The sequence below is a fragment of the Tursiops truncatus genome, chromosome 14 (assembly GCF_011762595.2).
Source record: "Tursiops truncatus isolate mTurTru1 chromosome 14, mTurTru1.mat.Y, whole genome shotgun sequence".
Taxonomy (NCBI): domain Eukaryota; kingdom Metazoa; phylum Chordata; class Mammalia; order Artiodactyla; family Delphinidae; genus Tursiops; species Tursiops truncatus.
The window spans coordinates 43,122,698-43,137,232 of NC_047047.1; the positions used below are offsets into that span (position 1 = coordinate 43,122,698).

General features: G+C 36.5%; 1 protein-coding gene across 9 annotated transcripts in view; it reads left to right on the forward strand.

Moving 5' to 3' along the window:
• MTIF2 (mitochondrial translational initiation factor 2) overlaps positions 1-14,535 on the forward strand; it is a 44,608-nt gene that overhangs the window by 25,195 nt on the left and 4,878 nt on the right. For 8 of the 9 annotated variants that reach the window (XM_019942719.3, XM_004322659.4, XM_019942721.3 and 5 more), the window contains 7 exons: positions 1,942-2,113; positions 2,569-2,729; positions 3,628-3,804; positions 5,763-5,902; positions 11,847-11,971; positions 13,275-13,479; positions 13,839-14,091. In XM_019942719.3, coding sequence (XP_019798278.1) covers positions 1,942-2,113; positions 2,569-2,729; positions 3,628-3,804; positions 5,763-5,902; positions 11,847-11,971; positions 13,275-13,479; positions 13,839-14,091 — 1,233 coding nt within the window. Of the gene's footprint in view, positions 1-1,941; positions 2,114-2,568; positions 2,730-3,627; positions 3,805-5,762; positions 5,903-11,846; positions 11,972-13,274; positions 13,480-13,838; positions 14,092-14,535 lie in introns of those variants that run through there. The other variant, XM_019942726.2, reaches the window with a different exon arrangement.

The window sequence follows — 14,535 nt, forward strand, 5'->3', positions numbered from 1 at the left end:
CTGAGCTTGTTTTCACTTGCCACTCACTGATAGGGTTTTGAATTGAGTCTGCAAGCAGTTGGTTTATTATGGTCTCTGTGTAGTCAAACCTCTCTCTGATAATCTGTATTTGCAGCCGCTCCCCAGCGCTAGCATCACTGCCTCATCTCCACCTCAGACCATCAGGAATCAAATTCTCATAAGGAGCCTGCAGCCTAGATCCCTTGCATGTGCAGTGTACAATAGGGTTCGTGCTCCTATGAGAATCTAATGCCACCGCTCGTCTGACAGAAGGCGCAGCTCAGGTGGTAATGCAAGCATGGGGAGCGGCTGTAAATATAAATGAAGCTTTGCTCACTCCCCAGCCGCTCACTTCCTGTTGTGCGTCCTGGTTCCTAACGGGGTTGGGCACCCCTGGTGGCGGGTATTTGTACCATGGAAATTGGGAAGTGCTATAAATCAGGACCTTTTTTTAGGAGCCTCAGAGTAAACATTTACCAGCACACTACTGAATAGGAAGTTCTTTTAGTGTAATATTCTGCGTGTTTGAAGATGCCTTTCTTTTATATCTGTCTCTCAAAATATATATTTATAGGGTGACTGAAAGTCTGGAAGCATAAAACTAGTTATTTCATTATCACCACTGATACTTTATTTATTACCCACAGGAAAATATGACTGGAATTAAAGCACATTAAGTAAAATGAAAACAAGTAATTATTTTTCCTATGTTTTGCTACTTTTTGGACATCCTAAATAGATACATAAATAGTGTGTACATGTATTCTGTGATACTGTATGTGTGTGTGTGCATATATTTATGTATATACATATGTGAATATAGTCAATCCTTATTATTTGGGGATTCTGAATTGGCGAATTCCCTAAAATGTATTTGTAGCCCCAAAATTGACACTTGAAATGCTTTTGTAGTCATTCCTGGACATGCACAGAGCGGTGAAAAATTTGAGTTGCCTGACCTGATCACGCATTACTAGCTGAGGTTCAAACAAGGCAACACTCTGCCTTCTCTCCTCTCATACTGTAAACAAGTGTCATTTTTGTGGTTTATTTAGTGCCACGTTTTTCTCATTTTTGTGCTTTTTTTGGTGATTTCGCTGTTTAAAATGGCCCCACAGCATGGTGCTGAAGTGCTGTTTAGTGTTACTAACTACAAGAAGGCTGTAATGTGCCTTACAGAGAAAATACATGTGTTAGATAAGCTTTATTGAGGCATTAGTTATAGTATAGTGCTGTTGACTGTGAGTATAACGTTAATGAATCAACAACATATATTGAATAAGGTGTCTTTAAACAAAAACACATAAAACAAGATATAGCTGATGAAAATGTTGTGACCAGAGGCTGAAGGAACGTAACCCTGTATTTCCCTTCAGAGCAATGATTCAGTATTTGCTAATTCACTGTTCCCAGTGAGTTTATAGAACATAATTACCTTGAATAATGAGAATCGACATGCAATTTAATGTTTTATTAATTGCTCAGGTAGTTCATAAGGTACATGGTAAATATTCAAATATTTATGAATATGCAGAAATATCAATTAATATAAATGTATCATATTTTTTTTCCTTTTTTTTTGATGTGGACCATTTTTAAAGTCTTTATTGGATTTGTTACAATATTGCTTCTGTTTTATGTTTTGGTTTTTTGGCCTCGAGGCATGTGGGATTTTAACTCCCCGACCAGGAATCGAACCCGCACTCCCTGCATTGGTAGGCAAAGTATTAACCACTGGGCCGCCAGGGAACTCCATGTATCATATTTTAAAGATTATTTTCTTTTCAACTTTTTTGTGATTCGTTAACATTAGAGAAACGGATAGCTTATATAGTTATTTCTCTCATTGAGTGTATTGTTTATATAGATGTTTATCAATAGAGGTCACTTTCTGGAACATTTAATTCGTGATCCTAAAAGGTTTTATTTTGTTTCACCCAGATTGTGTATATGAATCTTTATTGAACACTGCTGTTGACATAGATTCACTAGAAGCACACTCACATTTAGATGAAGTCTGGATCAAAGAAGTGATAAAGAAGTCAGGGATGAAGTTAAAATGGAGCAAATTAAAACAGGACAAAGTCAGAGAAAATAAAGATGCTGTAAAAAGGTAAAACTTAACTGTATAAATTGGGGGAAGGAGACCACATTGTTTTATTCACACTTTTTAATGGAAACATTTGCCTTAAAATTCCTTTTGCAATTAAAATGATGTGTGAGTATAGGTTAAACTTTTCTTCAAAGTGCTTAAAGTATCAAAAAGTATATTATAAAACTCTAAGAGTTATTTTTCTTAGTTTGCTGAGTGTATATATTGATCCTGAATTTTAAAATTTTTTTCAGTTTTGCTCACTGTTATGAAGATACCTACAGTAGGTGGGCAGTCATTATTATTTTATCATAAGTCATTGTATGTATAGAAGAGGAAAATAGTTATGTCTAATCAAAGCTAAATGTTGGGTTTTATTGTTAATGGTAGTTCACAGAGATAACTGCAGATCAGTTCACTGGCTATAAAGTGTTTCTGATATTTAAGAAATGAAACTCCTTTGCTGTTAATTGTAGGCCCCAGGCAGATCCAGCTTTATTAATACCAAGGTCCCCAGTTGTTACTATAATGGGCCATGTTGATCATGGAAAAACGACGTTACTTGACAAACTGCGAAAAACTCAAGTGGCAGCAATGGAAGCTGGAGGCATCACTCAGCACATTGGTGCCTTTCTTGGTATGAACACAGATCACCTTACAATGTGCTTGGGAACCCCACATATTATTTTCTTAAAATAGTGTCACTGTATGAAATATATGAATTTAAAGTAAAAGAAAGCCTAAAGCCATTGGTTTGATGAAATGTAGAGCTGGTGGTTAATAAAGGTTATTTTGTACAGTGTATAAGAAGAAAGTTATACCTCTTGTATTCTAGCTCATTCTTAGTTTGGGTTAATGAGCCTAAGACTCTTCAGTGCTAGGTTGTCATAATGTTACCACTCATAATTGAGTAACAGCTGTCATTTGCTGAACGCCTAGCACGTGCCCAGCACTGTTCTGAGCACTTATATGCTTTATCTTTTTTTATCTTCGCAACATCATGAGGTAGGTATTAGTATTCCTACGTGCATATAAGGAGGCTGAGGCTTGTTTAGGTTGAGTTACTTGCTCAAAGTACACAGCTAGTAAAGTGGCAAAGCCAGCATTCAAACCCAAGGCTGTTGAACTCAAATCCTGAGCTTCTAACTGTGTACTAAATTGCCTCTGTTGCTCAAGACAGTTGTGCAGCTGGTGTTTGCTAATGCAGGAGTGGCTGCCTAGACAACTATCAGTCTGGTTTTTTCTCCAGAATATATTCCAGTTGGTGCATGTATGAAAATAGTTATATTCTAGAAATAGGTTGAGTTTCAGTTTGAAATTATTACATGAAAAGAAAACCCTAAAGGTCTCACTGGTATGTTATCACTCTTCATTGTGGAGTGATGATCCAAATGCATTGTTCTGATTAAGATTAATGGAAAGAATAAAATTATTTTGAAGAATTATTGATTGTGTTGATAAGGTCATGTATATTCCTTTGTATTAAGGAAGTATATATTTGAGTGCTTAGAGTTCTTGGATTTCTGTTTCCACAGTTTCTCTGCCTTCTGGGGAAAAGATAACCTTTCTTGATACTCCAGGACATGCTGCTTTCTCAGCAATGAGAGCCAGAGGTGCTCAGGTCACTGACATTATCATATTGGTTGTAGCTGCAGATGATGGAGTGATGAAACAAACTGTAGAATCCATTCAGCATGCCAAAGATGCTCAAGGTACTGTGTGGCTGACTTACATGTATCAGGAAGGAAGTTGCTTTCTTTTTTTTAAAGGATCTACTACAAAGTCACTGTTTTTACATGTCGCTCATTTAATCTTCCTGGCAATCCCAGAATTATTATACCTGTTCTACAGGTAAGGTGCAAAGAAAGTTGAATTGTTTTCCCAAAGACATTAACTACTAAGAAGAGTATAGCAGGATTCAACTTGGGACTTGTGACCACAAGTATATTCCTTCCTCTACTGTTTACTTACTTGGCATGGTGTGACAATTTAACAGTCTCAAATGACTTTTTAAAAAACGTTTTAACGTTTAACAGCTATAAAAGTAAGCCTAGAATAATGAACCCCTATGTACCCATCACCTCAATTCATTAGGAGTTACAAAGTGGTGATATTCTAATTGTTATTCCTTATTCATTTATTATCTGGAATTCTTCTCTAAAAGAGACTTTTCCCTCATCTGCTTTAAATAAGTTCCTATTTGGTCAAAGGTATAAAATCGAAACTTTTGGAAAATACTTGGCTATATTCTCCCTTATTTCTCCATTTAAAAATTGTAATAATAGGGAATTCCCTGGCAGTCCAGTGGTTAGGACTGCACACTTTCACTGCCGAGGGCATGAGTTCAATCCCTGGTTGGGGAACTAAGATCTTGCAAGCCACGTGGCGTGGCCAAGAAAAAAAAAATTGTAATAATAAACCCCACACACATACTTTGTACATTCATTCTTATTGTGATATGACCCTACACCCACTGAGAAAATACTGTTGTCTTGAGAAAATGTACCTGAAGGAATGCATCATATTCCCCTAGGTTTGTTGGCAAGAAAAAAAAGAAAGGGTTGACAATCATTGATCTAGTCCAGTGTTTTTTTCATCTCACAACATGAAAACTAAGACCCAGAGGGTGGCAGGAACTTCCCCAGTTACAGTTAATTTGCACATGCCTGCATTTGGAATCCGGTCTTCTAGCTTGTGTTCCTCTCTTTAGTTTTTAATTCCTCAAAACTACCTTTGTGGAATGGGCTATGTTCTTAATGATCCTAGGGAATATAATAAAAATAAGAATGGTAAATCTGTCAGGGACCCTGTAACAAAGCAGTTGGTTGAGATATGATGAATTCCTTACATCATGCTTTCTGTACCTGTTCTCTTGGTGCCTGTTAAGTTCTAGCTGATCGATATAGAATGTACTTTTTCATAATAATAGGCTGTGGATTGCATAGCTCTTTCGTGTCTATTTTCAATTTCTGTTCCTTTGATACCTGAGAAAATTGCAGAGTTGGTGAAACTCAATCAGAGAATTATCTCCTAGAATTTTGTGTGAGTTCTCTAATGAAAGGGTATGTTTAGTAATGACAAGTAGATTATAAGATTATTTGGTTCATTCATTAAGTAAACATTTATTGAGAATCTACTTTGTGTCAGTCACTCAGCTAAGTGTGTATGAAGAAAGAGTTGCTGTAAATCCTAAAAGAAAGTTTACAATAATGGTACTTAGTTTCACCCCAGGGTGAGATGTTGGGTTTTAACAGGGAACTCCTGGAAAGAAGAGGCAAATGATCTAGTGGTATTAGAATTAGAATCTTCTCTTGATTTTTTTTTTTCTGGAGATTATCTCTAGTGTAGTTGCTGATCTTGCTTTCAGATTTAAGGATAGTCCTTTCTCTACGCTAAGTACTGTTGTGTGTTTTGTTTTTGTTTTTTAATAATCATAATTGCGTATTCTTAATACAGAATCTTATAATTGCAGTTTTGACATCTCTCATCTGGAATCCTTCATGTGTATAAAGCAGAGTAGGTGGGTGTAAAGTGGGTCTTTTTAGATCTTTTGTTAGATAAATACATCCGCTGGGTCAAGAGAAAGCCAGAAAACATTGGCATCTTTCATTGTGAATACCTGGAATTGAAGTGTCATCATTTGCACTCTTCTTAACTCTGTCTCTTTCAGTTCCTATTGTCCTTGCCATAAACAAATGTGACAAAGCTGAGGCTGATCCTGAGAAAGTGAAAAAAGAACTGCTAGCTTATGATGTGGTATGTGAGGATTATGGAGGCGACATTCAAGCAGTGCATGTTTCTGCACTCACGGTAAGTGCGGGCACCTCAGAGACAGTGTGTTCGGATGGGAGTGCTACACATCATGCACATAGTGCCTTATACCTAGAGAACATTCTGACATCCATAATTTCTGTTGTTGTTTAAAAATTCTCTGAGAACTAGGCGAAGCTGGTGTCATTATCCTAGTTTGGCAGATTAGAAATTAGGCTCAGAAAGATTAGTCATCAATCCAGAGGGGTCAGGTTTACCTATTCTTTTCTTACTACGAGGTACTTAGAATGAGGAGAATAAGTGGTGAATGATGTGGGGATAGGATAATAGTAGGATAAAGACTTTTAAGCAGAAACGAAATTCAGATGGTAATAAAAAGTGCTTGTTTTTAAAGTGAAAAACTATAGAATAGGTCTTAGGGCATTTAAGATAAATTTAAACAAAACTTTTTACTAATACAGTGTTGAAATATTTGGGTTCAGTTTGTTATTGATTGACTCAGTGTTTCTGTGAACTAAATTGCTGTAAGTTTTATAATGTTATTTATGATGAATTCCATTTTCTTTTAAATTACCAATTATTCTCTTCTGGATAAAATACACCAAGGAAGCTCAGTACCTGCTTTGTGATAGCATTTTCCAATTCTCTTGTCCTATACAGGTTGCTGCTAAGTAAAAATTTCCTTTTTTGTCCATTCTTACCATATTCCATGGTTTACTCGTAATATGGACTTTTTTTCTTCTGATCATTCGATGAAGAAATTGTACTTTATTTGGCCACCTTCCTCCAATTAAGTCTCATTTTATCTTTACTTTTCCTAAATTTGTTACCTCCAAGATGATTAGAAGTTATGCCTCTGTTAATAGTAAAATTATGCCTCTTTTTCTCTGAAACTCATAAAATGCCACCTTACTTGTCTTCTTTCTACTATACCTTGATTGTTACTACGATGTGAAAACCAGATGGCAAGATTAGAACATTTGAAGACATGACCACCTTTTCTGCCCAGATATTAGATGAGTAGATAGATAGATGTAAAGCTGCTTAGGCAAATTTGGAGGCATGGCAAAGATGAATCCTGGGAATGGAGGTAAGAGAGTGGCAGGGAAGTAAGATGAGGCCTTCTTTTCTGATGAAGAATAGAGGACTCTTCATGCAAAGAAACAACCCCAGCTCTACTTTTCAGAGCAGCATTTTGTAAATTGGAATAAATACTAGGAATAAGTAGATGGGTATGAAAAGTGTTTAGTTTGTTTTGTTACAGTTGTTTCTGTTGCTTTATATTGTAACAATTGTGAGCAAGCTCTTAGCTGACATGGAGAATGGAAAAATCCCTTGTCTATCAGTTCCAGTTCCATCACCCGTTAATCAGCTGCATGATCTTGGAGACTTAGAAAGCATAGTAGACATAGATCATTAAAGGTGAAAGAATCATCTAATCTAGCTCCTTCATTTTACAGTTGAGGAAAGGTGATCCAGGAGGTGAACTGATTTTCCAAGGTTGTACAGCTGGGTAGTTGCAGAGTATAGGTTATAGTTTGGGTCTAGTCAGTGCTTTTTCTCCTTATTTATTTAATAAGAGTAAGTAGTGTTTGATTTACTTATTTTACAGGATTCTTGAGTGGATCAGATGAGATCAGTGAAAGCTTGTTCAATTGGATAGAACTTCAATTGTAACGTAGCACTGTAAAGAAAGTGAGAGGAAGAAAACACAATTGTAGAGACAGATGGAGGACAGAGGGTGAAAGAAGCATGTGTTTATAAAAGGGTATTAACAGGGCTTCCCTGGTGGCGCAGTGGTTGAGAGTCTGCCTGCTGATGCAGGGGACGCGAGTTTGTGCCCCGGTCCGGGAAGATCCCACATGCCGCGGAGCGGCTAGGCCCGTGAGCCATGGCCACTGGGCCTGCACGTACTCCGCAACGGAAGAGGCCGCAACAGTGAGAGGCCCGTGTACCACAAAAAAAAAGGGTATTAACAAACTCTAGTAGATATTCTTAAAAAAATATATATATATAGATAGATAGATAGATGGATAATATATATATATAATATCTATCTATATATGTATAGCCACTGTTCGTTGCAAGATCAGTCCCTGGGTCGGATTTTCTTGCTTATCTCTTCTTCCCTCCCTCCCGTCCTCCCTCCCTTCCTTCTTTCCTTCTGTCAAATAGGGTAATTCATGTTTTGGGTTTTTTTTAAACATCTTTATTAGAGTATAATTGCTTTACAGTGGTGTGTTAGTTTCTGCTTTATAACAAGTGAATCAGCTATACATATATCCCCATATCTCCTCCCTCTTGCATCTCCCTCCCACCCTCCCTATCCCACCCCTCTAGGTGGTCACAAAGCACTGAGCTGAACTCCCTGTACTATGCGGCAGCTTCCCACTAGCTATCAGTTTTACATTTGGTAGTGTATATAAGTCCATGCCACTCTTACTTTGTCCCAGCTTACCCTTCCCCCTCCCCGTATCCTCAAGTCCGTTCTCTACGTCTGCATCTTTATTCCTGTCCTGCCCCTAGGTTCTTCATAACCATTTTTTCTTTCTTTTTTTAGATTCCATATATATGTGTTAGCATACGGTATTTGTTTTTCTCTTTCTGACTTACTTCACTCTGTATGACAGACTCTAGGTCCATCCATCTCACTACAAATAACTCAGTTTCGTTTCTTTTTATGGCTGAGTAATATTCCATTGTGTAACTGTGCCACATCTTCTTCATCTGTTCATCTGTCTGTGGACACTTAGGTTGCTTCCATGTCCTGGCTATTGTAAATACAGCTGCAGTGAACATTGTGGGACATGACTCTTTGAACAATGGTTTTCTCAGGGTATATGCCCAGTAGTGGGATTGCTGGGTCATATGGTAGTTCTACATTTAGTTTTTTAAGGAACTTCCATATTGTTCTCCATAGTGGCTGTATCAATTTACATTCCCACCAACAGTGCAAGAGGGTTCCCTTTTCTCCACACCCTCTCCAGCATTTATTCTTGTACATTTTTTGATGATGGCCATTCTGACCGGTGTGAGGTGATACCTCATTGTAGTTTTGACTTGTGTTTCTCTAATGATTAATGATGTTGAGCATTCTTTCATGTGTTTGTTGGCAATATGTATATCTTCTTGGAGAAATGTCTATTTAGGTCTTCTGCCCATTTTTGGATTGAGTTGTTTATTTGATACTGAGCTGCATGAACTGCTTGTAAATTTTGGTGATTAATCCTTTGTCAGTTGCTTCATTTGCAAATATTTTCTCCCATTCTGAGGGTTGTCTTTTCATCTTGTTTATGGTTTCCTTAGCTGTGCAAAAGCTTTTAAGTTTCATTAGGTCCCATTTGTTTATTTTTGTTTTTATTTCCATTTCTCTAGGAGGTGAGTCAAAAAGGATCTTGCTGTGATTTATGTCATAGAGTGTTATGCCTATATTTTCCTCTAAGAGTTGTATAGTGTCTGGCATTACATTTAGGTCTTTAATCCATTTAGAGTTTACTTTTGTGTATGGTGTTAGGGAGTGTTCTAATTTCATTCTTTTACATGTAGCTGTCCAGTTTTCCCAGTACTACTTATTGAAGAGGCTGCCTTTTCTCCATTGTATATTCTTGCCTCCTTTATCAAAGATAAGGTGACCATTTGTGCGTGGGTTTATCTCTGGGCTTTCTATCCTGTTCCATTGATCGGTATTTATGTTTTTGTGCCAATGCCATACTGTCTTGATTACTGTAGCTTTGTAGTATAGTCTGAAGTCTGGGAGCCTGATACCTCCAGCTCCATTTTTCTTTCTCAAGATTGCTTTGGCTATTCGGGGTCTTTTGTGTTTCCATACAAATTGTGAAATTTTTTGTTCTAGTTCTATGAAAAATGCCATTGGTAGTTTGATAGGGATTGCATTGAATCTGTAGATTGCTTTGGGTAGTATAGTCATTTTCACAATGTTGATTCTTCCAATCCAAGAACATGGTATATCTCTCCATCTGTTTGTATCATCTTTAATTTCTTTCATCAGTGTCTTATAGTTTTCTGCATACAGGTTTTTTATCTCCTTAAGTAGGCTTATTCCTAGCTATTTTATTCTTTTTGTTTCAGTGGTAAATGGTGGTGTTTCCTTAATTTTTCTTTCAGATTTTTCATCATTAGTGTATAGGAACTCAAGAATTTTCTGTGCATTAATTTTGTATCCTGCTACTTTACCAAATTCATTGATTAGCTCTAGTAGTTTTCTGGTAGCATCTTTAGGATTCTCTATGTATAGTATCATGTCATCTGCAAACAGTGACAGCTTTACTTCTTCTTTTCCGATTTGGATTTCTTTTATTTCTTTTTCTTCTCCGATTGCTGTGACTAAAACTTCCAAAACTATGTTGAATAATGGCAGTGAGACTGGGCAGCCTTGTCTTGTTCCTGATCTTAGTGGAAATGCTTTCAGTTTTTTACCATTGAGAAAGGTGTTGGCTGTGGGTTTGTCACATATGACCTTTATTATGTTGAGGTAAGTTCCCTTTATGCCTACCCTCTGGGAGGTTTTTATCATAAATGGGTGTTGAATTTTGTCAAAAGCTTTGTCTGCATCTATTGAGTTGATCTTATGGTTTTTCTTCTTCAGTTTGTTAATATGGTGTATCACATTGATTGATTTGCGTAGAATCCTTGCATTCCTGGGATAAACCCCACTTGATCATGGTGTATGATCCTTTTAATGTGCTGTTGGATTCTTTTTGCTAGTATTTTGTTGAGGATTTTTGCATCTATGTTCATCAGTGATATTGGCCTGTAGTTTTCTTTCTTTGTAACATCTTTGTCTGGTTTTGGTATCAGGGTGATGGTGGCCTCGTAGAATGATTTTGGGAGTGTTCCTCCCTCTGCTATATTTTGGAAGAGTTTGAGAAGGATAGGAGTTAGTTCATCTCTAAATGTTTGATAGAATTCGCCTGTGAAGCCATATGATCCTGAGCTTTTGTTTCTTGGAAGATTTTTAATCACAGTCTCAATTTCAGTGCTTTTGATTGGTCCGTTTATATTTTCTATTTCTTCCTGGTTCAGTCTTGGAAAGTTGCGCATTTCTAAGAATTTGTCCATTTCTTCCAGGTTGTCCACTTTATTGGCATATAGTTGCTTTGTATTTCTGCAGTGTTAGTTCTTACTTCTGCTTTTTCATTTCTAATTCTATTGATTTGAGTCTTTTTTTTTTTTTTGGTGGTACACGGGCCTCTCACTCTTGTGGCCTCTCCTGTTGTGGAGCACAGGCTCCAGACGCGCGGCTCAGCGGCCATGGCTCACAGGCCCAGCTGCTCCATGGCATGTGGGATCTTAGCGGACTGGTGCACGAACCCGTTGTCCCCTGCATCAGCAGGCGGACTCTCAACCACTGCGCCACCAGGGAAGCCCTCTCCCTTTTTTTCTTGATGAGTCTGGCTAATGGTTTATCAATTTTGTTTATCTTCTCAAAAAACCAGCTTTTAGTTTTATTGATCTCTGCTATTTTTTCCTTCATTTCGTTTTCATTTATTTCTGATCTTTATGGTTTCTTTCCTTCTGCTAACTTTGGGGTTTTTTAGTTCTTCTTTCTCTAGTTGCTTTAGGTGTAAGGTTAGGTTGTTTATTTGAGATGTTTCTTGTGTCTTGAGGTAAGATTGTATTGCTATAAACTTCCCTCTTAGAACTGCTTTGCTGCATCCCATAGGTTTTGGTTTGTCGTGTTTTCATTGTCATTTGTTTCTAGGTATTTTTTTATTTCCTCTTTGATTTCTTCAGTGATCTCTTGGTTATTAAGTAGTGTATTGTTTAGCCTCCATGTGTCTGTATGTTTTACAGATTTTTTTCCTGTAATTGATATCTAGTCTCGTAGTATTGTGTAATTCATGTTTTTAATGCTTAAAGAGAAAAGCGTAACTGTCGAGAATTATTTGGCTTTCTGATCCTGGTATTTACATTTACAGATATTATTTGTTAATGCATATTAACAGGTTTTTTGTTATTAAAGGGTGATAACATGATGGCTTTGGCAGAGGCAACAATTGCTCTTGCAGAAATGTTAGAATTGAAAGCAGACCCTACTGGTCCAGTTGAAGGAACAGTAATAGAATCTTTCACAGACAAAGGAAGAGGGTACGTCTGTTAAAATGGTTGCTTTCTAATAATTTTATTTCATTGTTTTTGTGACTTGATTATATAACAGTATCTTATGTTTATTGCACATTATTGTTCGTCCCTGAACAATATTTTCAAAGCATTTGTTTTAAAAAATATGGATTTCCCTGGCAGTCCAGTGGTTAAGACTCCACGCTTCCACTGCAGGGGGCACGGGTTCGACGCCTGGTTGGGGAAGTTCTGCATGCCGCTGCGGTGCAGCCAAAAATATATATATATTTTTTTAAATAAAAATAAGAAGTATTTTATTGCACTGGCACACAGAACACAAACATGCAGTTATCAGTAGCTCTTAGCAAATATGTGTATACATTTAGTAGTCATATTTAGGTGACTTAGTAGTTCAATTTGCTTGGTATCTTTTTTTCTCCCCACTGTCTTAACTGAATTGCTAAAGCCTTATAGACTAACATAACTTGGAATAAAATGGCAATTGTTGCATTTTAGGGTTTCTAAATTCTTTATGTTCTTACCCATTAATATATAGTAAGATTGTTGGAACAGTGTTCTCTTCTTTAATTTCCCTCCCTATTAGCAAAAGAGGTCTTTTCACTGCTTAACAAATTATAGAAAGGAGATTAGGATTCTGTCAGAACACTTAGCTGTCTGCACCCTTCACTACCATAACCTTACAAGAAATGTTTTTTGTTTTCTTTTTTTTTAATTGTAAAAATTGCATAATATTAAATTTACCATCTTAACCATTTTGAAACGTACAGTTTAGTAGTATTAAGTATATTCATATTGTTGTGCAACAGATCTCTAGAACTTTTTCATCTTGCAAAACAAACTCTGTACCCATGAAGCACTAATTTCCCCGCCCTCCTCCACCCAGCCTTTGGCAGCTATCTTTCAGTAGTTGTTTCCATGATTTTGGCTACTTTAGATACTTCATATGAGTGGAATCATGTAATATTGTCCTTTTTGACTGGCTTATTTCATTTAGCATATGTTCGTCCAGGAGGTTCATGCGTATTCTAGCATGTGACAGGATTTTCTTTTTTTAAGGTTTTATAATATTCCATTATACATATATACTGCATGTTCTTTATCCATTCTTCCATTGATGGACATTTAGCTTGTAATTTTGAAGAAATGTCTTTATAGTATGAAAAACTGTTTGAGAAGTGGAGAAGTGGTGGAATTAACCCTGTGTGTTCAAATTATATATTTTTTAATCTCATAAAGATATCTTTACTGAGAAAGTGCCATTACATCATGATTATGGCATTAAGAGTATATACTTTTATTTTCATATTAGTCCTGTTACTACAGCTATAATTCAAAGAGGAACTTTGAGAAAAGGCTCCATTCTGGTTGCTGGAAAGAGTTGGGCAAAAGTACGCTTAATGTTTGATGAAAATGACAAAGTAATCAATGAGGCCTGTCCCAGCATGCCAGTGGGAATTATAGGCTGGAGAGACTTCCCTTCTGCAGGAGATGAAATTCTTGAAGTAGAATCTGAGGTATATCAAGCTTAATTCCTCTACAGTAGATATGATATAATGATTTAAAATATCAATCTATAATGTTATACCAAATAAGTAATAAATAATTCAGTACTATAACGGGCTGTGAGGGGGGGCTAGTGATGTCATTTTAGAGTTTGGCTGTAAAATTTGGCTTTTAAAATTTGAGATAAGATTTTTAAATAATTTCAAATTTACACAAAGCCTCCATATAAAAGTTTTGTAAGTTTCTTAAAACTTTAAAATTAGTGGTTTCATATATGAGCTAGGCTAATTTCATAGTGGAGGAAAAAACCAGCAGTTACTGGTTTCTATTTAGTTAAATAATTCCCTTTTTTTTTTTTTCCCCTATAAAGCCAAGGGCACGTGAAGTTGTTCACTGGAGGAAGTATGAGCAAGAACAGGAGAAAAATAAAGAGGATCTGGAATTAATAGAAGAAAAACGAAAGGAACACCAAGAAGCACATCGGAAAGCCCGCGAGAAGTATGGCACTTTGCACTGGAAGGCGAGGTCATTTATAAAGTACAAAATAAAAAAACAGCAGCAACCCTTAAAGCCAAAAGAAAAAGCAGGAGGAGATTCAAATGTACTTCCTATAATTATTAAAGGTGACTTTTAAAAGATTTTACTTTACATCTCATTTTAGGAATATATGTATTTTGTCATTCTCACAATTAATTTGGGCCATTAAATTTAAGCCAAAATGATTTCAGTATTTTGGGGGGGAATTTTAAAAAATTGAGATATACTTGACATGTAACATTATATTAGTTTCATAATGATTCAGTATTTGCATATATGGTGAAATGATCACCATAATAAGTCTAGTTAACATCTGTCACCATCCTTAGTTATAAAGTTTTTTTTTCTTGTGATGAGCACTTTTAATATCTACTCTCTTAGCAACTTTCAAATATGCAGTGCAGTGTTATTAACTATAGTCACCGTGCTGCATATTATATTCCCATGACATATTTACTTTATAACTGGAAGTTTGTACCTTTTGACCCTCTTCACCCTTTTTGCCCACCCCCTCACTGGGGGAGATTTCC